The sequence below is a fragment of the Trematomus bernacchii genome, unplaced genomic scaffold (genome assembly GCF_902827165.1).
Source record: "Trematomus bernacchii unplaced genomic scaffold, fTreBer1.1, whole genome shotgun sequence".
Taxonomy (NCBI): Eukaryota; Metazoa; Chordata; class Actinopteri; order Perciformes; family Nototheniidae; genus Trematomus; species Trematomus bernacchii.
This window is the reverse complement of record NW_022987564.1, coordinates 8,994,254-9,015,773: the sequence shown is the minus strand read 5'-3', so window position 1 is coordinate 9,015,773 and position 21,520 is coordinate 8,994,254. Positions and strand designations below refer to the sequence as shown.

At 41.2% G+C, this 21,520-nt stretch overlaps 2 protein-coding genes across 2 annotated transcripts in view; one reads left to right on the top strand and one right to left on the bottom strand.

Moving 5' to 3' along the window:
- Window positions 1-146: 146 nt before the first annotated feature.
- On the bottom strand, window positions 147-3,155 carry mrpl53 (mitochondrial ribosomal protein L53). Its single transcript, XM_034124564.1, has 3 exons — window positions 3,004-3,155; window positions 1,532-1,644; window positions 147-346 (listed from the first exon to the last, which is right to left on the bottom strand). The coding sequence occupies exons 1-3, from the start codon at window positions 3,096-3,098 to the stop codon at window positions 225-227; spliced, it is 330 nt and encodes a 109-aa protein (XP_033980455.1). The 5' UTR covers window positions 3,099-3,155; the 3' UTR covers window positions 147-224.
- A 6,964-nt stretch (window positions 3,156-10,119) lies between these two features.
- Window positions 10,120-21,520, top strand: part of pag1 (phosphoprotein membrane anchor with glycosphingolipid microdomains 1) — a 51,286-nt gene continuing 39,885 nt past the window's right edge. Inside the window, exon 1 of the mRNA XM_034124561.1 lies at window positions 10,120-10,339. The gene's annotated coding sequence lies outside the window, so the exon portion shown is untranslated. The remainder of the gene's footprint in view (window positions 10,340-21,520) is intronic.

Here is a 21,520-nt window from a genome sequence, read left to right as displayed (position 1 = left end):
GCATAGAAGATCAAGAATTTGATGCTTAGATGGTGGAGGAACTTGGATTCATAAGAGGAAGAGGAGTGACTCAGTATCATGCCTGTCCATCACATTACATCAATGCAGTGTAGTGTCAGTAAATCAAAGGTCAAACCACAACAGAACACATTTATATGAAATACTTTAATATTTAACATCCAGGAATATACAAAGATCACAGATCAATTCAACACATATCATTATTATTTCTTTGCTGCTGCGAGTTTTGCCTGTAGTTCCTTGGCTTCGCACATCGACTGAAACGCACTCAGCATCTCGCTGCTGTTCAGCTTCGCTCCCTTCAAAATCAGCTTATCTCCGTCCACTGTAGAGAGAGACAAAGACATTTAAATGACCCATAATGACACATTTACAAATCTCTCTGTATAAGGAGTAAAAAAGGTGAACATCTAACTCTGAGCAGAAGTCGAGTAACACACAATGGGCAACATCCGCACACAGTCCTGCTGACCTATGGCAGACATTTTGACTTGTGATAAGTACTTGACTCATTGTGTGTGAGTAAGTATCATGTAGTAACAACATCAGCAGGAAATTCCAAGACTAAAACACACACTTAGCTGTAGGCGCTGTGCTGTATGTGCTGAGCTGTAGTTACCATGATGATACACCCTGACTTTTCAAAAACATCCACCAGGAGACCACAACAAATATGCCTCTTTAAATGTTCAGATTTACTTTGAAAAAGAGATTGTTAATATCAATGGGACTCTCCTAACTTTATAAAAGTTAAATACATTTGAAAAACCACAGTGTTTTTTTACTGGGTAAAGTTCATTTATTTAAAGATCACCTCTCCACAAAAACCTAGTTCAAATATTTTCTAAGAGCCCACCCACCCACTATAACTTCAAATCAAGTAAAAATGTTGTCTTCAAGCACTACCTCAAGTCAACTTCTTATGTAGAATAATCCTACAGTTTCTGTAGTGTCTTCTAACTACTTGAAGTAGTAAAGTACATTAATTATTCAACCGTGCAACACGTATATGACATTATTACTATATTACACTGTACATTTTGAGCAATTAACTATTTGTATGCCTTAATTATTGTTGTAAATATTATAAAACTACAGTAAATAATTTAATAAGAAACATGTTTATTGTTGTTGTGATTTATGAGCATGTTTTCATTCTTCTTGTTGATTCTTTATATATTTAGTTTTATTCTAAAATACAGCAACTGTTAGTAAATCTAATTTCCCCATGGGGATAAATACAGTGTTTCTGATTCAGAGAAAATGCAATTCAAAAGAACGCTGATTTTTTTCCAATAACAAATCTGAGGATATTATAATTTGTCTCCATCATTTCCATAATGCAAGTAAAACAATCAGCCTATATGTCTCTACACATCTTTAGTGGATTAAACAATGCCTGGAATATGTACTGCAAATGCAAAACTCAACAGCCAAAGTAACACTGCTTCATAGAACCACACCATTACATATATTGTCCCACACATGAAGGCAGGCAGGTAATACTCACAGTAAGTGATTTCCACTACAGGTTCAGACCTGTCATGCTTCACTGTGGAGATCACCTCACTGTTCAGGTTGGTAGCTCGGACCTTATGTGCGCTCATCATGCACAGAAACATCCTGCAGGACAGACCGGCATATCTCAGATTAATTATACAATAATACAGTAATGATAGACGGTACTTAATACATTTATAATGTACAATTTGAAGTTCTTGTATCCAACTTTCCATTTTGTTCTACTTTGCACTTCAACACAAAGTGCCTTTTTCTACAATGTAATATTGCCACATACTTAATTAACATTTCTGAATGTTTTGTCCTCTACCACATTACAGATTATAGACAAAATGGTTAATTACATGTGGCTTACATGTATGAGTAAAACACCATTCACCAATACCAACATTGCTGAATAATGGCCTTACACACACCCTAACCGTCACAGATGATGTCACTTATTTAGCTTGATTAGGCCCCATCTCATGACCCTGTTGGAGCAGGGTGAAACATATTTGTTCCTTGCACCAGCCACATTGCTAGTGAATGTTTCAAATGTAATGAGCCACTCAGTAGATTTTTCAACCAACATTTTGCCAGTTGCATTTTCTTTTACCACCATTTGGCTGATGTTGATTTGTTCCTGTGTGGGAGTGTGCAGACTGACATCACCCTGACCCTCCTATTGATTTGTTGCACCATTTGTGTGGGAGGGGTGCACATTTATTATTTGTATTGGTTGGTGAAGTTTGGTCATCTCCTAAAATTCAAACATTGCTTAGCTAAAGGTTATCATGGGAAGTCTGATCAGTCAGAATATGTTGAAAACACATCTTTGCCTCTAAACACATGCAAAGGTGTTTTCAGTTATTCTGGATTAATACACCTCTGCTCAGAGTTAAGGTAAACCCAAGCATTGATGGGTCACAGCTCTATTTCTACCAATAAAAATGCAAAAGGTGTAATTAGTCCCGCCTTCAAATGGGAAACAAATCCAATAGGAAACTCAGGAAGATGCCAATCAATTAATCTATATACCATCGTTTCGTCTATACACGCACACACAGTCCTAAAAACATGTCTAGTCAACCAGATTAACTGAAAAATTAAAGGCATTTAGACTAACTCATACTATGTAATTTAGTTTGGCGGATAATATATAAAACAGTTTTAGCTGAACTATAATAAAAGTAAATAATTGAAATTGTAGCTAGGGTAACGTGCAGTAGGAAAACAAGGAAATCCTTATGTCGTTCGTATTTAACTTTGCACCCACACAATCTCTTTCAAGCATTCTTGTTTGACAAGAACACGTTTTAAACTAAATAAAATGCGTCCTAAAACCATAATCATATCTTCTGGTGGTGACTGCTGTCTGAACAGACAGTCGCCTCATTGTCAAATTACGGCTTTAAACCACAGTGCAGTCACACAAAACGACCCTACGACACAACGAGACATTTAACAAACAACTCTTACCGTGTTGACCCGACATTTGATTCAAATGGACAAAACTGGACTGTTATCTTCTTCACAGCTTTCAACACCACGGTCACTTTACTGGAAGCCGCCATGTTTTCTGTTGTGTGACCTCTGACCTCAGCAGAGGTTGGTGCTGCTGACGACTGTCGCTAGAGGGCGCAAGAGGATAAATAACTCACCAGTGTGACATAGTTTACTGAGAATTCATACAAAAAGGGTACACAAATGTCACTAATAGACACACATAGACATAAATAAGCTATACAGGCCAAATACATGTAGGAATATGTGATCATATTGATGATTTGGGGGTTAAAATTCATGCCTGTTCATCAGTTGAATTGTCAGTTTTTTATGAATTTGAATCTTAATCTCCACCATATTAAATGTTTTGCTTTCATACAATCCTTCAAAAATATTTGACCACATTTGATTTGCATCTTGTACTTGCTCTTTGAAAGTCGGTGTATAATATACACCATTATGTGAAGGGAGGTGGGAAATGTATGGATTGTAATTCTGCACCCCTAAAGTGTAAATGCATTTCCAACACGGGGTCTAGAAAAGGTGTTGTTACAGTAAGTCTGAGGCTTGATGTTTTGTTCTTTAAATATAAGACTGCTATTGGAATTCTGCAGGTGTCAATGATCTACAACCACATTCCTGCTCTCTTCAGTGTCAGGTTTCTATTTAGCAGTGGGGGAAATGAACTTCTAATAACATCTGTACTTACTTACTGTACTGCTACTTAATGCTTCAACTCTAATACACGACACTACATTTATCTGATAACTTAAGTCAAATTCCTGTTTTAGATAAGTGGTACAACATATTATCAAAAAATCAATTATAATATTATATCATTAAGACTTTATTGATTCCCAGGGGTAGTTAAAGTGATGAACACATTAATGTTTCAATAATTATAATCCAATAATATAATATTGTTATATTAAAGCAGGACATTGTGCAGAATAAGTACTTTACCTTTGATACTAATGTAATTCTTTTGGTACTTTTACTGAAGTAAAAGTTAGAAAAAAGTACTTTTTTTGAAACACAGTTCATATACAGTATCGTTTACTTAGAAAATCTGATTAGCCTGTTTATTTCACTGCCAGAGCACTTAAGCACTTAATAATAGTTTAATAACACACGTGTAGATTAACAGCCTTTGTGTGTATAGGCTGACAGTATGTAAACAGCTCCATCTCGTTCACAACCATATGACAAAGCTCATTAGCAAACTCACAGGGAAACTGACTTTGGCACCTTCCTGCAAACATCTGACAAACGATGTCACAAAGAAGAATTATGTCAAGAGAAAACAAGTGGGGGTCTGTCACTGCACTAAGTCAATTAAGGAGGTGCTGCTCTCCAAATAGACAATCAAACAGACACTTTTCATAATCAAATAGACAGGCAGGACGGGAATGCTCTGCCACTACTGCTGCTTCCTGCACTCTGCAGATGAAAAGAGGTCAAAAGCCTGACAGGGTATAAAAAACATGTCGGAAATGGTAATGCTTTCAATTCTGAATGTGTTGGCACTTAAGTCAAATGTAATCATGGCATGAATTGTTTCTAAAAAATAAATGAGCGTGTGTGTAATGTGGGAGTTTGCTGCATGACATCAAAACAACAATTTGTCATTTTCTCAAGGGAAGGTTGTCACATCAGACGTTTCACAGTGAAGACTATAACTGTGTGTATTTCATGTCAGCATGAATAAATACATAAATTAAGTAAGTTCAGTATATTTCCTGAATAAACCAATTAAGTTTGGTCAAAGTGGTCACGTTTAAAGTTTAAATACACTTCAGACTCTCACCTAATCTGCCCATTTGGTAAAAAAACACATTTTTACACTAGATTTACGCTTCCTTCCAGTATAGCTGGGTATTTATAGCCACTCTGTTTTCAGGGCGTGTGCAGAACAAATGTGTTATTCTCAGATCAGCCCACCCCAGTTAGTTCGATTCATCCTAACTTCAACACGCCTCCAGTCTCTTTCCTGAGCGGCCGACAGTCCGACGCAGCGTCTGACAGTTGGACAGTGGCGGCACGGGCCTCTAAATTTAGACATACAGCTTCTGAGAGGCAAAAGCATTTCCTATACACTCCCCACACCCAACACACAGATACACAGTCACACTTATGATGTAGTTGTGCTGTAAGTACAGCAGTCAGAAAGTAGGGGAAAGAGCGCTCAGGAACAATGAATGCTCAAGGGGATGTTTGACCTCAAAGAAAATAGAGGTATTGTCTTAGTGCAGGATTTCATTTATCAAGTTCTCTGCCTGAGTACAAAAATAACTCACAAAATGTCCTTTTCATTTTAATGATCCTACAAGGAGGCACTAGTGTTTAAAAAAAAAACTGTCCTGTTTAATGCTGCTGGACTCTGTCATTATTACTTCTACTATTTGGTGTATGTCATTATTAAGTGTCAGATAACATGATGATGTTATGTCTCACAAAGAGGTCATATACCCTCTGCTTTTCACACTTTGGGTAACATCCAGTTAAGGTGTGATTATAGTAGCTATTATTGTCAATCATGGAGCTGCTCCTGGAAGAGAATTCATTCAACAATGTGTGAACACTCAGGGGGTTTCTTGGGAAATAGCAGTCTATTAACTGTTGGAGAAAAGGTATTTCCCCCTCAAGACAAACAGTGATCTAGTAGGCTTGGTATTTCTTTATTCATTACACCAGTCTCAATACAAGTTATGTCTCCCTAGGGGACTCCCAGAAGTCCTTAGGGTGTCCTGAGGAATTTGAATAATACATATCAATGACTTCTTAGACTAATAGGCACGTAACATCTGCTGTTTTACTTTAATCTACCTTTGAGATGTTTTTAAACATGGAATCATTAAAAGTGGAACTAAAAGATCGTCCTGTTGAAAATCCCCATGCTTTGTAAACAACAAGCATCAACAATGTTTTTTCATTTAATTTTGAGAACGTTTTATACAATATTTTGGTGATAAGTATACAGCACATGAACAACAAAGGCTTTAAATAACTGGTTAATGGTTAAATCAGTTTTTATTAAAAACCTGTAAACTAAATATAGCCTCGAGGCTTGACAATATGGACTGCAAAACACAAACCTTTAGACTCTTACAGTGTATACTATAGTTAAAATGATGCTTTGATGATTACATTATTTGTCTATTCTTGCTTTATTTCCTCTTACTATTGACAATTTTACTTTATCTTGTATCCTATTAGTTTATTATTATTGGCTCATAAGGTGAACTGAGTGGCGTAACTACTATCGACGATGCAGCCGGTGCAACCGGTGCAACGCACCGGGGCCCAGAGCCGGCCAGGGGCCCATGCAAAAACAAAAAAAACAAAAAAAAAAAAATTTGTAATTTGTCTGTCCAATGAACTTGCTCCCTTTCATGTCATGTGATACCTTGCGTGACGAGCGAACCGTTTAATCAACCTGTACTGTACTGTAGCTAGCAGCAGCAAGTTCGGCAGCATTATAATAAATGTAATAGCTTGCATTTATAAAGTACAGCAAACCAAAGCACAAGAGCGGCGCTCAAAAGAGAAAGGACAAGAGAGAACAAGGAGATGTAACAGCTAAACTGACGAAATTAGACAGTTGTTTTTGTCATACATCGTCCTCGAAATCGAGCACTAACGTTAGCAATGTTGACGTGCAGCGGCAGCCAGAGCCGGAGGCCCGTCCACACGGCGGCGTGCGTTGAAGCTTCAACGCTTCTGCCCATTCACTTTGAATGGGGTGACGTCACGCTTCGCCGAACTGCATTGTGGGAGCGTCGCTACGCGTTGGTCGCGTTGCTCGCTTCAAAAGTTGAGCAATGTTCAACTTTTGAAGCTTCAACGGAAGCGTCAGCCAATCAAATCATATGCCAGTACAAGCTCTAGCCCAGGGGTACTCAAACTTTTTTATTAAAGGTCCAGTTGTGAACTTTATACAAGGTCACTGGTCCGGATCAATGCCAGTAAAGTCCCCCCCCCCCCCCCCCCCCCCCCCCACCCCCCCCCCCCCCCCCCCCCCCCGTGTGGAGAAACGAAACTGAAATTAAGAAGCAGTTTCTTGGCGCTCTATGCATGGGGCCCGACATGTCATTGCAGTACATTAAAGGGTGTTTCATGTTGTCGTTGCTGTGGACCTTCTTAATCTACCTTCTTTGGGGGACCCCTTCTGGTCCAAGCACTTGCCTGCCTTGCCTGTCGGTAAACGGCGCCCCTGTATACACACACACATTCAATACATACATACAGTATGGTGGCTTGAACTAGTGGGAGAAATGGCACTGTTTGTCTGTAGTCAATGCTTTGAACCTCGGCAAAAAAGGCATTAGAAGCAGTGGCGTCCGGTCCATAGGGGCGCTAGGGGCGCCGCCCCACCTCTTCCCATATTGAAAAAAAAAAAAAAAATAAATAAATAAAATTAAAATTAAAAAAAATATATATGTTTAAAAAAAAATATATATTTTTATTTTTATTTTTAATGAACAAGGTAAATATTATATAATTGGTATCAGTAAAATGTATAATCTACAATAAAATCTCGTTTAAAATTGTGTTACGATGTCTAAAGTTACTGATAAGTCACATGTTTCCTGCCTGGCCTTGCCCATGCACCTTCTCTCGTCTGGGCGCTAAGAGAGGAGCCTTCAACCAGTGCAGCAGCAGCCACTAGCAGCTGACTGTTGCTATCTGTAACGTGTAAACTATGCCGCGAAAATATAATTTCAGCCAATCAGCGTCGTCAAAGATGACGGTCACCGGGCGCCAATGTCAGCGCCCAGTGCAGTCTGTGAGTAGTTTGGACAGTGACTCGTATCCGGTTGACGCAGTAGTTGATGAGGATGGCTTCGTGTGCAGGTGGAGTCTCCGGACCTCGGTCCCCGCCTAATTCTGTTCAAGAGCTAATCTCCAATCCTTTCGAAAGGAGAAGTTTGGCAGATAAATTGTTGCTTAAAGACCTTGGACCGGACCAACCCGATTTGAATATATCGCAGCAATCTCGTGAAAAAGACAAAACGTATACACGAGGCTTCGCAAGTAGCTGGTACACAAAAAAGGCTTGGCTAGCTGGATGCAAACAGGTAAATGCTGTCTTTTGTTTCCCATGCTTGGATATCACTTTATATGTAGAGAGGAGGTTTCCCATGGTTGTTAGAAGTTTATTAATAAGTGGGCATTTATCACAGAAGTGATTGTTCTGTCTCCACGTTTGTTGCATTGTCTGTGATGTATTTTCCAACGGTTATAGCTCCTGTTCTGTCCCAGCAACACTACACGGTTTGCAGCTCCACCACATTTTTGGTTTATCTTCGGTGTCGCTTAAAATCTGCTTCCCATCGGACTAAAACCTCCACGTAATCTGAAGACAGATACTTGAAGTTATTTAAACCTTTTGCAAACTTTATGTTCTTTCTTGCTCTAGCCTTGCCAGTTACATTGTACATAACACATATATTATCATTATGCTAAGTGGTTGTTCGTGTTAGACGATGTAGCTTTTTTATTTCTGAGTTATTGCTATATGTAAATAAGCCTGTTTGTAAATAATCCTCAGAGAAACAAAGAAAAAACACAATTTATGACATTTTGTGCTGTGGTTATTTTTTTTAAATTGCATTTATTCACAGTTCAGTTTGAAATGCTGTAGTGACTTGTATTGAACCACTTAAATATTTATAATTAATGCTACTGTAAAGATGCTATTAATTTTATATCTCACATGCAGTTCACTGTAAAGCTACTTGGTGAAGGTGTTGGTTCATAAAACATGAACAGTTTTAAGAAAGAAAAAAGACTAGTTCTGAGAACACAAATTCCTGGTAAAGTAGTAGATGTTCAGGTTGATAAATAATATTTTCCACACTGAAGATTATGGAGGTATTGATCAGTCTTCTCATATTTTTAAGCCTCGATTTCTCCTTTCCCCCCCCCTCTAACATCACCAGAAGTCATCATTTAAGGGGTCATTTCTCGAAAAAAAATTCCGGGGGGAAACCCCCCGGACCCCCCGGGTAGGTCACTTACGGTACGTCAAGAGCCCCACCAAAAAAAAAGACCACCGGCCGCCACTGATTAGAAGCATTAGAAAGTCAAGGTAAACTTGCGGTTAACTTGCGGTCTGCTATGCGTGTCACGCTCACACACACAAGTAAATATATATGCACGTTCATTCTGACAACGCGTCAGACACAAGACGCGCGTACATGATGATGTACATTAATTTATCAGAATCAGATTTTTTTTTTTTTTTTTTTTTTTATAATTAAAAAAAAAAAAAGATTATAATGGGACACAGGGTTCGGTCCGGATTGATTTGCAGTTCGGTCCGGATCCGGACCTTGGTCCGGAGTTTGAGAAGCCCTGCTCTAGCCAATCAAACCGCGTGCCCTTGTGTCCGGGGCGGGAGATTCATGTGATTGGTTGTTGGTCGAGTTTCAGACACGCCCACCTGCAAGCTTCAACGCACGCCGCCATGTGGACGCTGAGCTCACCTGCCTCACCACCATGCACCATCATTGCCATCTAGCTCCACAAGTGAAGCTGTATCCGTGGCTGTGCAACCTTCTTCTCCAGCCAGCCAGGAGGAGAGGCTGGATTTGGCTGTGCCCGGCGGTGGTCCAACTGTTCCCCCAAGGGCCCCAACCGATAGGGGACTCTATGGCGCTATTGAGACCCCCGACGCCAAGATCAGAAGCTATATTATAGCAACCGGTCCATGTAGGCCTACCCATAGATATATATGGCCTATCGGCCCATTCCCCAGAGACAAACATCAAGAAATCTTACAAGCATGTGCCTGTTTAATGGTTCATATTTTTTCCCCTGCCCACACAATATTTTCTTTAATATATATTTTAATCTCCTAATGTGTTGAATATATTCATGCATCTTACGTTCAGCTTTGTTACATTTTGTATATTGTTATTCATATTAGTGTGCGTAAAGGTAATTTCCTATTAAAATTGGCTTTGCAGTAAATATTCCAAGAGCCAGTTAAGCTTTAGTACTCGTGAACTACATTACCCATGAAGCTTCGCACCGCGGCGGCTCTCTACACTCCTCCTCCCAGCAGCAGCGTCCTGCTGCCTGGCGGGGCTCAGAGCGGAGCAGACTGAAATGAACAGCTCCGAGCGCAGGCTGAGCAACGAGTCACACCGCTGCCTCCTGTGTGAACCTCTCCAGAAAACAGCTCTCATGTCTTTAATGTAGCACCGGAAGCTGCAGACGAAGGATACACACGCACCAAACAAACCCAACCACTTTCTGCCAACCAGCCGCTGAATGCAGATTTTGGGATAGCCCTGTTTCTCTGGTAAGCGCTCGTTTCATATCTTCACACCTCTGTGTTAAAGTTGAGTTATTTTCTTTTTGTTGTTTATTTTTCATATCACTGCTGCAGCTGTTCTGGTATTATGTGTGTGTGTGTGTGTGGAGGGAAACTTGAGTGATAGAGAGAGTAGTGTAGTTGTGACTGCGGCAGCCTCTCTTCTCGCAGTGAAACCTAATGTGAGTAGCGGTGACAGAAAAGCTGGAACAGGGACTTGTTGGCTTCAATCAAAACATGAGTGTGTCCTGTTCATAATAAACAGTGCTGTAGATGCTGCTCACATTTCCAATTTTATATCTAAGAACCGCTACGTTCTTCTTCAAAATGTTGACATTTGGTTTTGGTTAAAATTGTTGAAGTGTTTACCCTCCGCCTTTTCCTAACCCTCCTAAGCCTGGTCTTCATTAGAAAATAATGAATTGTTTTTTATATTTATCTATAACCTTGGTGCTACCTTCACACTTCTATAACACAAGCCTTGATTCATGATATTAGTTGATTTATATCAGGCGTGGTGCGAGTTAAAATGTCTATTATCTCATTATTTACCTCCTTTCTTATAGTATGTTTTTTTTCTATCCATAATGGAAGTCAGCTATGGTTGGCATTCTTCAAAAAAAATGTAAGCCTCACCAGAACATACTGTATGTGGGAAACTATTCGATCTTCATGTGAGTGAGATACGCCTGTACTTGTTTTGGAGATCCAAATGAACTTCCCCCTGATGACAGATTGACAACACACACACACACACACACACACACACACACACACACACACACACACACACACACACACACACACACACACACACACACACCATATACTGCATGTGCGGTCATGTGTGTGCTAAGCCCCCTGGATAACCTCAAACATACATTGTCCTCATTGACACTGACAAGTACATGGCCTCTGTAGCGTGGAGCTGGCAGGCAGTACACACACACACACACACACACACACACACACACACACACACATACATACATACTGTATATGTGATGCGCGGTGAAGCGGAGGCACACACACTATTCTGCAACCATTTCTCTCTGTAATTATAAATCAGAATATCCTCTCTGCACATCTCAGAATAAATAAACAACCTTCTTCACACTCTGTCAGTTCTCCTGGTCCTTGGTTTTACCCCCAACCCTCACACATAAAGCCCCCCCCCCCCCCTCTCAGTCTGTGTTGGTGTCTGTTGTTGAATAGATGCAGTTGGCAGGCCATCTACCCTGCAGCAGACTGGCTTTCACAGAAGTTGACATTTGCCTCAGCAAACTAATGTGCACTTTGTTTTAGCTTCCCTTTGCTTTCACTGCACTTCCTTGTGATCTACGCTAAACATTAGTGAAATCGGTTTTTCCCCTGACATCTTTTAACGGAACCATGGTTAATAAATATCCACCGGTCTGCCAACACTAGCAGAAGGTGTTTTATGAATCCTAAATGTATTAACCAGGTCTAAAATTAGAGTTCTTGAAATACTCCCTGGTGTTTAGGTCCAACACGGAAACAAAGTGATCCTAAAATGCTAATCATTTTAGTTTTCTTACTGCTCCTTTAAGAAAGAAGCTGGCAGGCTTTTGCAGCCTCCAACACACATGTCAAAGAGACAGAGCTGCGTGTCTGTATGACTAAATCTCTGTCACTCCATAAGAGATTGACTGTCTGGTGGCAAATGTAAGAGGACAGCAGCATGGCAAATGCTTTGTGACAGTTTGAACTTCGGAGTATTCCTAGCCTGCTGCTAATGCTGGTATTTGGATGCAGACAGGGATGGGTATGTGCAGCTGTTGCACGTAAAGGATGGAGATGAGTGAGAAGCAAATGGGGCCACGAGCATTCTCTGATGAGTTTACCAAACTGCACCAGTTCAGGTCCAAGAGTGAGAGTTTGTTTTGGGAGCCTTTTGTTCACACAATTGAAAGGATCATCACACTCAAGCTGTCCAAACACTTTCCCATCCAGCTTGGATAGCAGGGTTTAGCCTCAGAGATCCACACTGAGCCAGCTGGATCTGAACACGCTGCTTATGTGCTTATATGGTGTTTTGTTCAAAAATGTTACCTGCTGAAAGGTAAGCCAGGTGTCTGCCTCATGTCCATTATCAAGGTTTCTATGCAGGCACAACATGTTGGGGTAATGCTTACTCTTTCTATGAAGCTACCCATTCATCTTCTCATTTATGATACTTCAAATCTTCTCACTTGCATAGGGGAAATGTAATCCCATTAAACAGACTGTATATTTCTGTTCAATGGGATGCTGCAGCCAGAAGAGATTTTTTTTTTTTTTTTCACCTTTAGGTTATAAAGCAACCGTTTGGAGACTCCAGGAAGTCACAGAGTCCAGTCCAGCACATAACCTTTTGATAAAACCACAACTCAGATTAAACAGAAGAGGAATAAAGTAATAATTAGCAAGTTTTAGAGGCACTGGTTTGCATATTTTGTACCATTTCAAAGTCAAAGTCAACTTTATTGTCAATCGTTCAGTTTGTGTGTGCAGACAGAGAATTAGAAATACCGTTTCCCACAATCCAGAGGAATAAAAAATACAAATACAGATACAAATATGTATATACATAACATATATATAGACACAATCAACAGACACATTTATACATATGCACACAATAAAGACATAAATAAAAGCATAACAGTCAATATATACATCTAACCGAGTACCAGTCTCTTTGCTCTCCTTTTCTGAAATAAGGGTATTTCCCAAATCACAAGTATTTTAGAGCTTCTCTCATCTCAGCAGGTGTGTTCAACTCTTGATCATTTGAGTCACGGCTCCTTGTGGTCGAATGACTTCGTAGAAAGTCATTTGCATGAGCAGAACTGTTCCCTATTCAGAGGGAGCTAAACAGATGCGTGTAAGTCTGCGCTCATTAAAACTGTCATAATGTGTGTGGACTGATAGAGAACACAGAGATGCTGCTATGCTGCTGCCTGAAGGTCCTGCCGCTGAAAGGATGAAGTATAATCGCACTCTGTCTGGCTGCTGTGAGTAGTAGAGTTTCATCATAGGCTGTCAAGATGTCGTTAGGCAGACTCCACACATTTCACACTCACTTAGGCTTCACTAAGCAAACCACCCCATCCCCGTCATTGGTAGGCAAACAGTGAAGCGTTTAGCGCTGCACCCCAGGTTTTGCAATTACCCCGCACGCCCTGTTTGACACCCCTGTCCATCTGAGACACACACCTCGGGAGTTAGGTGGAGGATTGAGTCTGCGTGTAGCTTTGAGTACCAAAGAGTGTTTGTCAAATGTCAAGCTTGCTCCAGATTGAGCCGGATTCAATAAAAATACTGTTATCTGCTGTTTTAGAAAGAGCAATTTCTCTTCAATTGATCTGTGAACGAGAAAAATAGAGGGGCCGAGTGAAATTATTTTTCCTTTCAGATGGAGTTCCTGCTGTGCCGGGCAGGATGGGATTTTGAGAGAATTGAATTTCTATGTTTTAAGGTAACCTCTGTGGTACTGAAACACCCTTGAAGTGCTCTGAATATTACATATTCATTTGTAAACTCTTTCAGGGACAAGTTGGCCTCTACTTAAAACCCAACTCACACAAAAATAAATGATAGCACTTAAAGGGTTTAGCCAATTTGAAACAAAAAATGCACCAGCACTTACAATGGTTTGGCTTTTTTTGAAGAGCACTTGCATGTTTCTTAATGTTCTGACTTTTTATTTTCACAAATTATAAATTGCTTTGGATGAAGGTGTCAGCCAAATGAAATGAAATGTAATGTAATACCTATAAGGGCTGTCATTGACATAAGCAATTCTTCTTCTACAAAAAATTACACATATTTAATTAGCTCCACTTGTGTTTACCAGAAATGTGCACATACGTTTCCTGGAAAAAAGTCATTCAGAATGAAAAAACGATACAATCAAATAACAGATCTTATGTGACTAAGACCAAAATGACTGAATAGTTGAGTAAGACTAGAGCCTGCTTTTATTACATAGTTTTGACCATACTCAGTTGCTTCTAACTTTTGGGGGGTGTGGGTTATCACCTTTCATGGTTTGGCTAAAAAAGAGGAAATGTTTAAGAAGTTTGCGGACAGGCCATTCAGCCATCGCAAGCTGTGGTTGGGGGATGACTCGGAGGGCTGATACGTGTTAGCCTCTGATGCTAACATTAAATATATGCAGCTTCATGGGCTGAACTGACACGTTCAAAGTCTATGTTCCCACCCCTGTACATTCACACCAATTATATACATTCAAAGTGCTTCAGTGTAGCTTTAACTTTTAGAAATACAGTGTATTCAGTTGTTGTGATGAATACACTGTATTTCCTATCATTTATCATCACTTGAGGCAGTTTTCATCTTTCCTATCCAGCACTGTCATTTAGTACGACCACATGCAATGTTGCTCATTTATCCACTATCATTGATCTGCAATTTTTCTATATGAGGTCTTTCATTTCATAATGCAAGATAACTAACTACTGGTGGCGACATGGTCATTAACTTTGAGCTTATTCTCTCCAGCCACATTAGGAGTGGTTGTGAAGAATGTCTTGTCTCATCTGCTTGTGAAGATTAGAGGGCTCAGTCAGCGTGTGAAGTATGGAGAAAAGCTATTAGCTGAAATGTTGACAGATGAAAAGAATAAAACATGAGACAGCAGTTCTAATAACAAAAAGGGGGTTATTGATCAGTCGGGTTTTCACTGCTGCTCCTTTCGGCCTCCTCGAACCTCGGAGAATTGATTTTGTATTTGTTCTGTACAGCGTAAAGGGCACTTGTTACGCGTTTTGAAATCCCATTTGTAGTAGTTATTTCAGCATCGGAGTGGGACACAAGTGCGCTATCTTCAAAGGGTGCACTTGACGGTGCTTATGGACCTTCAACATGTTTAGAGCTGCATTTGGCTCCGAAATGCAAATTCCCACAGTACAACCATTACATGCTGAGAGAGTGATAACAAATAATTGTTACACCTCAGTATCAGGAAATGCTTATTTGAAGAAAGGGGAACTACCCAATGTTCCACTGAGCTAAACTGTTAAAAATTACACTGGTTAATAAATGATTGATCAAAACTTTAAACCATGATGCATCTCTTGTTTGGCGAACGAAAGAAAGTGATATGGCCTTTTTGTAACCTTGTATGTGTGTGTGAGTGTGTGTTTATATATACATGTCTCACTTTGAGAGGCAACACCTTTGAGACAAGAAACAGCTGACTCCATTAGGTAAGCCAAGAGCTCAGGAATGCAAAAAACTTGTATGTGTGTGTGTCTGGGCGCAACACGTCACACATTGTTAACGGCAGACTTGTTTGTCTTGACGTACAGTTTCTGAAATCCTGCCTGATCCTGCCCAGAAACACACACACACACACAGACACACACACACAGACACTTTCATCACTTCAAAGCGGCCCTAAGCAATTTTCTCAAGGATAACAGGGTGTTCTAGCTTTTATTCATGTGTTCCACTATTCTGCAGTTTGTGTTGCGTGCGGACTCTGCGACAGCACAGAAAAATACCTCAGTTCTCTGCTGCTGTGAGAGGGAGAGAGAGAGAGAGAGAGAGGAGTGTGTGTTCGAGGCAAACAAACATTGCTTGAATGTGATTAACTGAGATTGCCTCAGGTAATTCTAATGGGAAATCAGAGTCCCTCTTCCACAGGAAATGGTTGGTAACATTAGTTGTTATGTATTCACCCCCCCGATGGTCAAATCTATCATGAGACAAGTCGAGTGCATTGCGAGTCCTTTAGCTTCATATTTGCCACACAGTGTGGTATTGATGATTATTCTCTGTCAAGCAGAAAGAGAATAATCATACTATACAGAAAACATTTAACACTGGCCACACATCTTTGTTAAAAGTCAACAGATTCCATGCAGTCTATGAAACCAGGTCTGAGTTGGACTCTGGTGTTGAACTGCGTCCTCACTGCTATCATCGAAGGCTAGCTGCTGTTATTGTTGCCTGTTTCTCTTAAAGTCAAATGGAGTGATGCCAAGGACTGTGAGGGGAGAAATAGCAACATCCTCTCTTAACAGTAGCTGTTTGGGAGGTGGGCTTTTTTATTTTATAAAGGCCTTCAATGCAAACAAAAATTAAAACCTTAAAGTGCCAGGAATGTGCTGTGCATTTGTCCTTAAGAAACAAACAGCCAAATGATCAGCAGCATGCAGGGTGTGTGCGGGGTGAGGCGAGGTGATGGACAGAACACACGGGAGAGGGAGCAGAGTGTGCATAGACTGTCCCATCTCCTTGGTGTAAAGTGCTGCTGATTCAGCACACACACACACACACACACACACACACACACACACACACACACACACACACACACACACACACACACACACACACACACACACACACACACACACACACACACACACACACACACACACACACACACACACACACACACACACACACACACACTGCAGGGGTGGTATGCTATAATGTCACCCAAGGGGAGGATCCTCATCTCACACTCTGCTGGCTAAAGCACTGCAGGGAGGTTGCACACACACACATTATTCTCACTCACACAAATACAGGACACACCAATTTCTGCACACACAGTGAGCCTTATTTGTATTCTGTGCAGCCTTTTGTGTTTTTTCTTTTTGAAAATAATATCTGTTTCTTTGTGTAAGATCTGTTTTTCTGTTTTCTGTCTCCATTTGGTTGGACTGTGTGGCCTGATGCTGATACACGCATTCGTCCCTGTCTGAATCTCTATCTGTGTTTTCCTCTCTACAAAAGCAATTTTGTGAAAAAGAGGAGGAAAGAATAATTTCTTTTTGCACGTTTGTCTTGTTATGTGTCCAAACAGTGAGTCAGTGTTCTGTCAATGTTAATAGGGTCGTCATGTGTTTATGAGGTCAGGTGTTTGACATCATGTGTTTGGAGAGAAAAAGAATATCTGTTCATGGAGAGTTTATCACTGGAGCTGAATGAGGGTCATTGGGGGCGCGATCAAAAGACAAAGACACAACTGTTGGTTGGTTTTCTGCATGCGTGCGTCTGTGTTGAGCATTTGTTAAACATGCATGCACTGAAGTGTGTGTGTGTACCATGATCACGTGCTACTTTCATTCCATATAAATTGGATATAGCGGCCAGGGACATTCTCATATCAGGTGATAGTGTGTGGAGGTTTTATGCTCCACAGGGCGGTTGTTTGCCATTTCTCTGTGCAGATGATGGATGGTACGGCCATGGATTGGCTTCCATCCATCACCAAGGACCCCAGGCTGGCTGACACCATCTTCTCTCTAGCTATCGGTGTCATTTCCCCTTTTTTTGCCCACTTTCTTTGTCTCCTTGGCCTTATTTCTTGGTTTATTCCATGTTATTTTTCTTCGCCCCCCTTCCACCGCCTTTTCTTATTCCTCTACTTGTCACTCCTCTTCATCTTGCCTAACATTCAAATCCCCCTCCTCTCTAACTGTCACCATGTCTCGCTTATTCACATTTCCCCTCTTATTTGTCTCCTCTCCATTCCTCTTTCTATATTTATCACCTATCTCTCCTGCACACTTTCCCCTCACACTCTCCTGCCAGCTTCTCTATTTATTTCTTTCTCCTGCATCCTTGCCAGTGGCATTGATCTTGAGCAGAGGCACTCTGGGACACACACACACACACACACACACACACACACACACACACACACACACACACATTCACGCAGAGACAGTCTGTCCTGCTTACAATGAAAGCGTACCTCCCTCTTCCCTTTTCCCAAGCAGGCTCATAATAGGAAATGCCCGTGTTATCTTTACAGGCACCGGCGTATTAATATAAGCTGTTAGACAAACAAGGTGTGGGTACATGCTCTGCTATATGTGCACTCTGATGAAATGCAAAAGTATAAGCTAGAAAGTACACAGTCAGGGTGTAGTACTCATCAGTGTAGTAAGGGTGGCAAAAGAAAGTTGAAGAATAGACAGTTTACTAAATATATGTTGGGTATGGAGTGAAATTTAGAGCTCCTAGGATCAAATATTGGATTTTAGGTTAGTTTTGGTCTGTTTTTGGATGAGTTGAGTTTAGAAAAGTGTGTATGGAGTGAAACACACAGTGCACAGTAAAAGCCAAAGGGCCAGAATCATACTCACATGTTACATTGTAAGGCTGCAGCCACACGAGGACGATAACGCTCGTATCTGCTACAGTTCTCTATCAGATAGACGGTTCGGCCACACGAGGCCGACATGGAAACCCAGAAAACGATAACGGGTCCCAAGGTGGGTAGATCTGCGGACGAAACGCTCTGGGGGGCCAAACGGCTCCGTGTTTACGCCCTATAACGATCATTTCCTGATAACAATGACGCAATAGCCTCAGTGTTTCGAGCCAGGTCCCGGTATCTCGCAGGACAGTGCACCCAGCAGGAGCTTCCAGCTAGATTTGATCGATATGGACATAAACGCGAGTGAAGTCTAATCGGACAGGAGAGGAGACGCGCAGCTCTGCATGATAACCTGCAGCTCCGCCCGCTGTGATGGAGCGATGAGCGGAACAAAACACACACTTCAAGTTAGATCATCACCCGTAGCTATTTTAATTACCTCTCAAACTACCTACATTTTTACTGTCGGGTCACTCATTACTGGATCAGCCAGCTGCATGAGACCACGGATACTGACGGGAGAGGAAAAGAGAGGCTCCGTCCTCCGTGTATTATTCTTATATTATTATATAGAGTTGTTATTCATTTGTTTTAAAGCTCAATAAATAACAAAGAAGACCTTTTGATCAGCACTTTTCTAATTTTGTCCAGAAGATTTAAACTTTAACGGACATGTTGACCGGCGAAACCCCGCCTCTGCTGCTAAATCCAGCGCGGAGAATAAACAGAAGGGCAACCATGGCAACCATGCATGCGTGAGAAGTCTTCTTCACTGATTTTGGTGTATTTTGTGGCAGAAGTACAGCGCCACTTACAGGCCCGGCATATGTACTACAGCGTCTCCAGCGGTTCGAGCTGTCTCGTGTGGACGGACACGTTTCTGGTGCCTATTGCGTGTGGACGGAAGACTTTTTTGATAACGATTTCGGTGCTTTTCCGTTATCGTCCTCGTGTGGCTGCAGCCTAAGGTAAACATCTTCAAACACCTTTTTTTTTCCTGAACAATATGCCAAAACTCAAATATATTCAATTAAGAAATGACATAGCAAAGAAAAAAATAGCATTAATTAATTTAGGCTGGAGCCACACGAGGACGATAACGCAAACGGACCAAAATCGATATCAAAAAAGTCTTCTGTCCACACGCAATAGGCACCAGAAACGTGTCCGTTCACACGAGACCGCTCGAAAGCGCTGTAGTACATATACCGGGCCTGTAAGTGGCGCTGTAGTCCTGCCACAAAAGCAGCGAAGAAGACTTCCCGCGCATGGTTGCCCTTCTGTTTATTCTCCGCTGTGGACGCTCTGGCTCTTTTTCTCCCTCCCCGAGGCAAGCGTTTGCTCCTGCTGTAAATCTCTCCGGTAGTCCACCAGCAGATGACAAACACCCACCTCTCCGCCTCTTCCAAGGGACAAGGGGACCGTGCAGCAGAGTTTCAGTTAGATTTTTTTTCGCCGGTCAACATGTCCGTTAAAGTTTAAATTTTCCGGACAAAATTAGAAAAGTGCTGGTCAGAGGTCTTTTTTGTTATTTATTGAGCTCTAAAACAAATTGATATTATTATAATATAATAATAAAAAACGGAGCCTCTCTTTTCCTCCCCCTCTTCTGACAGCCCAGCAGCTGATCTCTGAGCAGGAGAGGTGGGAGAGGCGGGGCTATTGCTTCAACGTTATCAGGAAATGATCGTATAGGCGTAAACACAGAGCCGTTTGCCCCCCCAGAGCGTTTAGTTTACAGATCTACCCACCTTGGGACCCGTTATCGTTTCATGCGTTTCCATGTCGGCCTCGTGTGGCCGAACTATCTATATGATAGAGAACTGTAGCGGATATGACCGTTATCGTCCTTGTGTGGCTGGGGCCTTAGAATGCTTGAAACAACAAATATATGTGTCCCTTTTGCTTGATATATAGCTTAAATGGGTATACTATATTATCTTTCTTATTAATCTGTTAATTGACTAATTGGTTGAGCATAAGAGGCATGGTCAAAACAATAGGTGGGGAACAGCAAATGATGTGGTTCTTAAGGCTCGATATAGGAACTACATGCAGGGTTAGAAATGTGAATTGTTTTTGAAAAAACGTAAAATTGTCACCACAATAACTTGATTGATTTCAATATGTGTGTTGCTTCTGTTTCAGTACATCTAACAGACCTCCGAAGACCTCCTTTGTGGGTATTTAGGCCATCACTGAAGGTGCCTTTTATAAAATATGTTGTCTTTGTGGGTTGATAACGGAGAACACTTCCTCATATATGAAAAACATTAGGTAAGGGGTTTTCTGAAGCTACCAATCAAGGTTCAAGGTTCAAGGTTCTTTATTGTCAATCTGACATAGCTACAGAGTAATTATGTAGTTGAAAATCTTATGTCACAGGCTTCTCCAACAATGCAACATAATAACATAATAACAATAAGAGCAAGAGCAATACAAAAAGAAAAATAGTTATAATAAAGTGATGATGTGGAATAGTGCAGTACAAGTCTATATACAAGTTATTGGAATGATATATATATATTAGGTATTAGATACATAATACTGAGTAGCAGATTAATGTTTTGAAGTTGTTTCAACAGTTCAATTTTTTAACAGTCTCACTGCCCGCGGGAAGAAACTGTCTCCGAATCTTCTTGTCCTTGCCAGGATGCTGCGGTAACGTCTGCCAGACGGCAACAGAAAGAACAGTTTGTGGCTGGGGTGATGGGGGTCTTTGATAATCCGTAGTGATTTCTTCCTGAGCCGCTGGGAGTAAAGGTCCTCCATGGATGGCAGCTCCGTCCTGGTGATGTGCTGTGCAGTTTTCACCACCCTCTGTAAAGCCTTACGATCGAGGTCGGTGCAGCTGCCGTACCAGGCCGTCATGCTGCCAGTGAGGATACTCTCTATCGTGCACCTGTAGAAGTTGCAGAGTATCCTGGAATCCATTTTGAACCTCCTCAACCTGCGGAGGAAGAAGAGCCGCTGTCGAGCTTTCTTGGTGATGGTGGTGGTGTGAAGAGACCATGTCAGGTCCT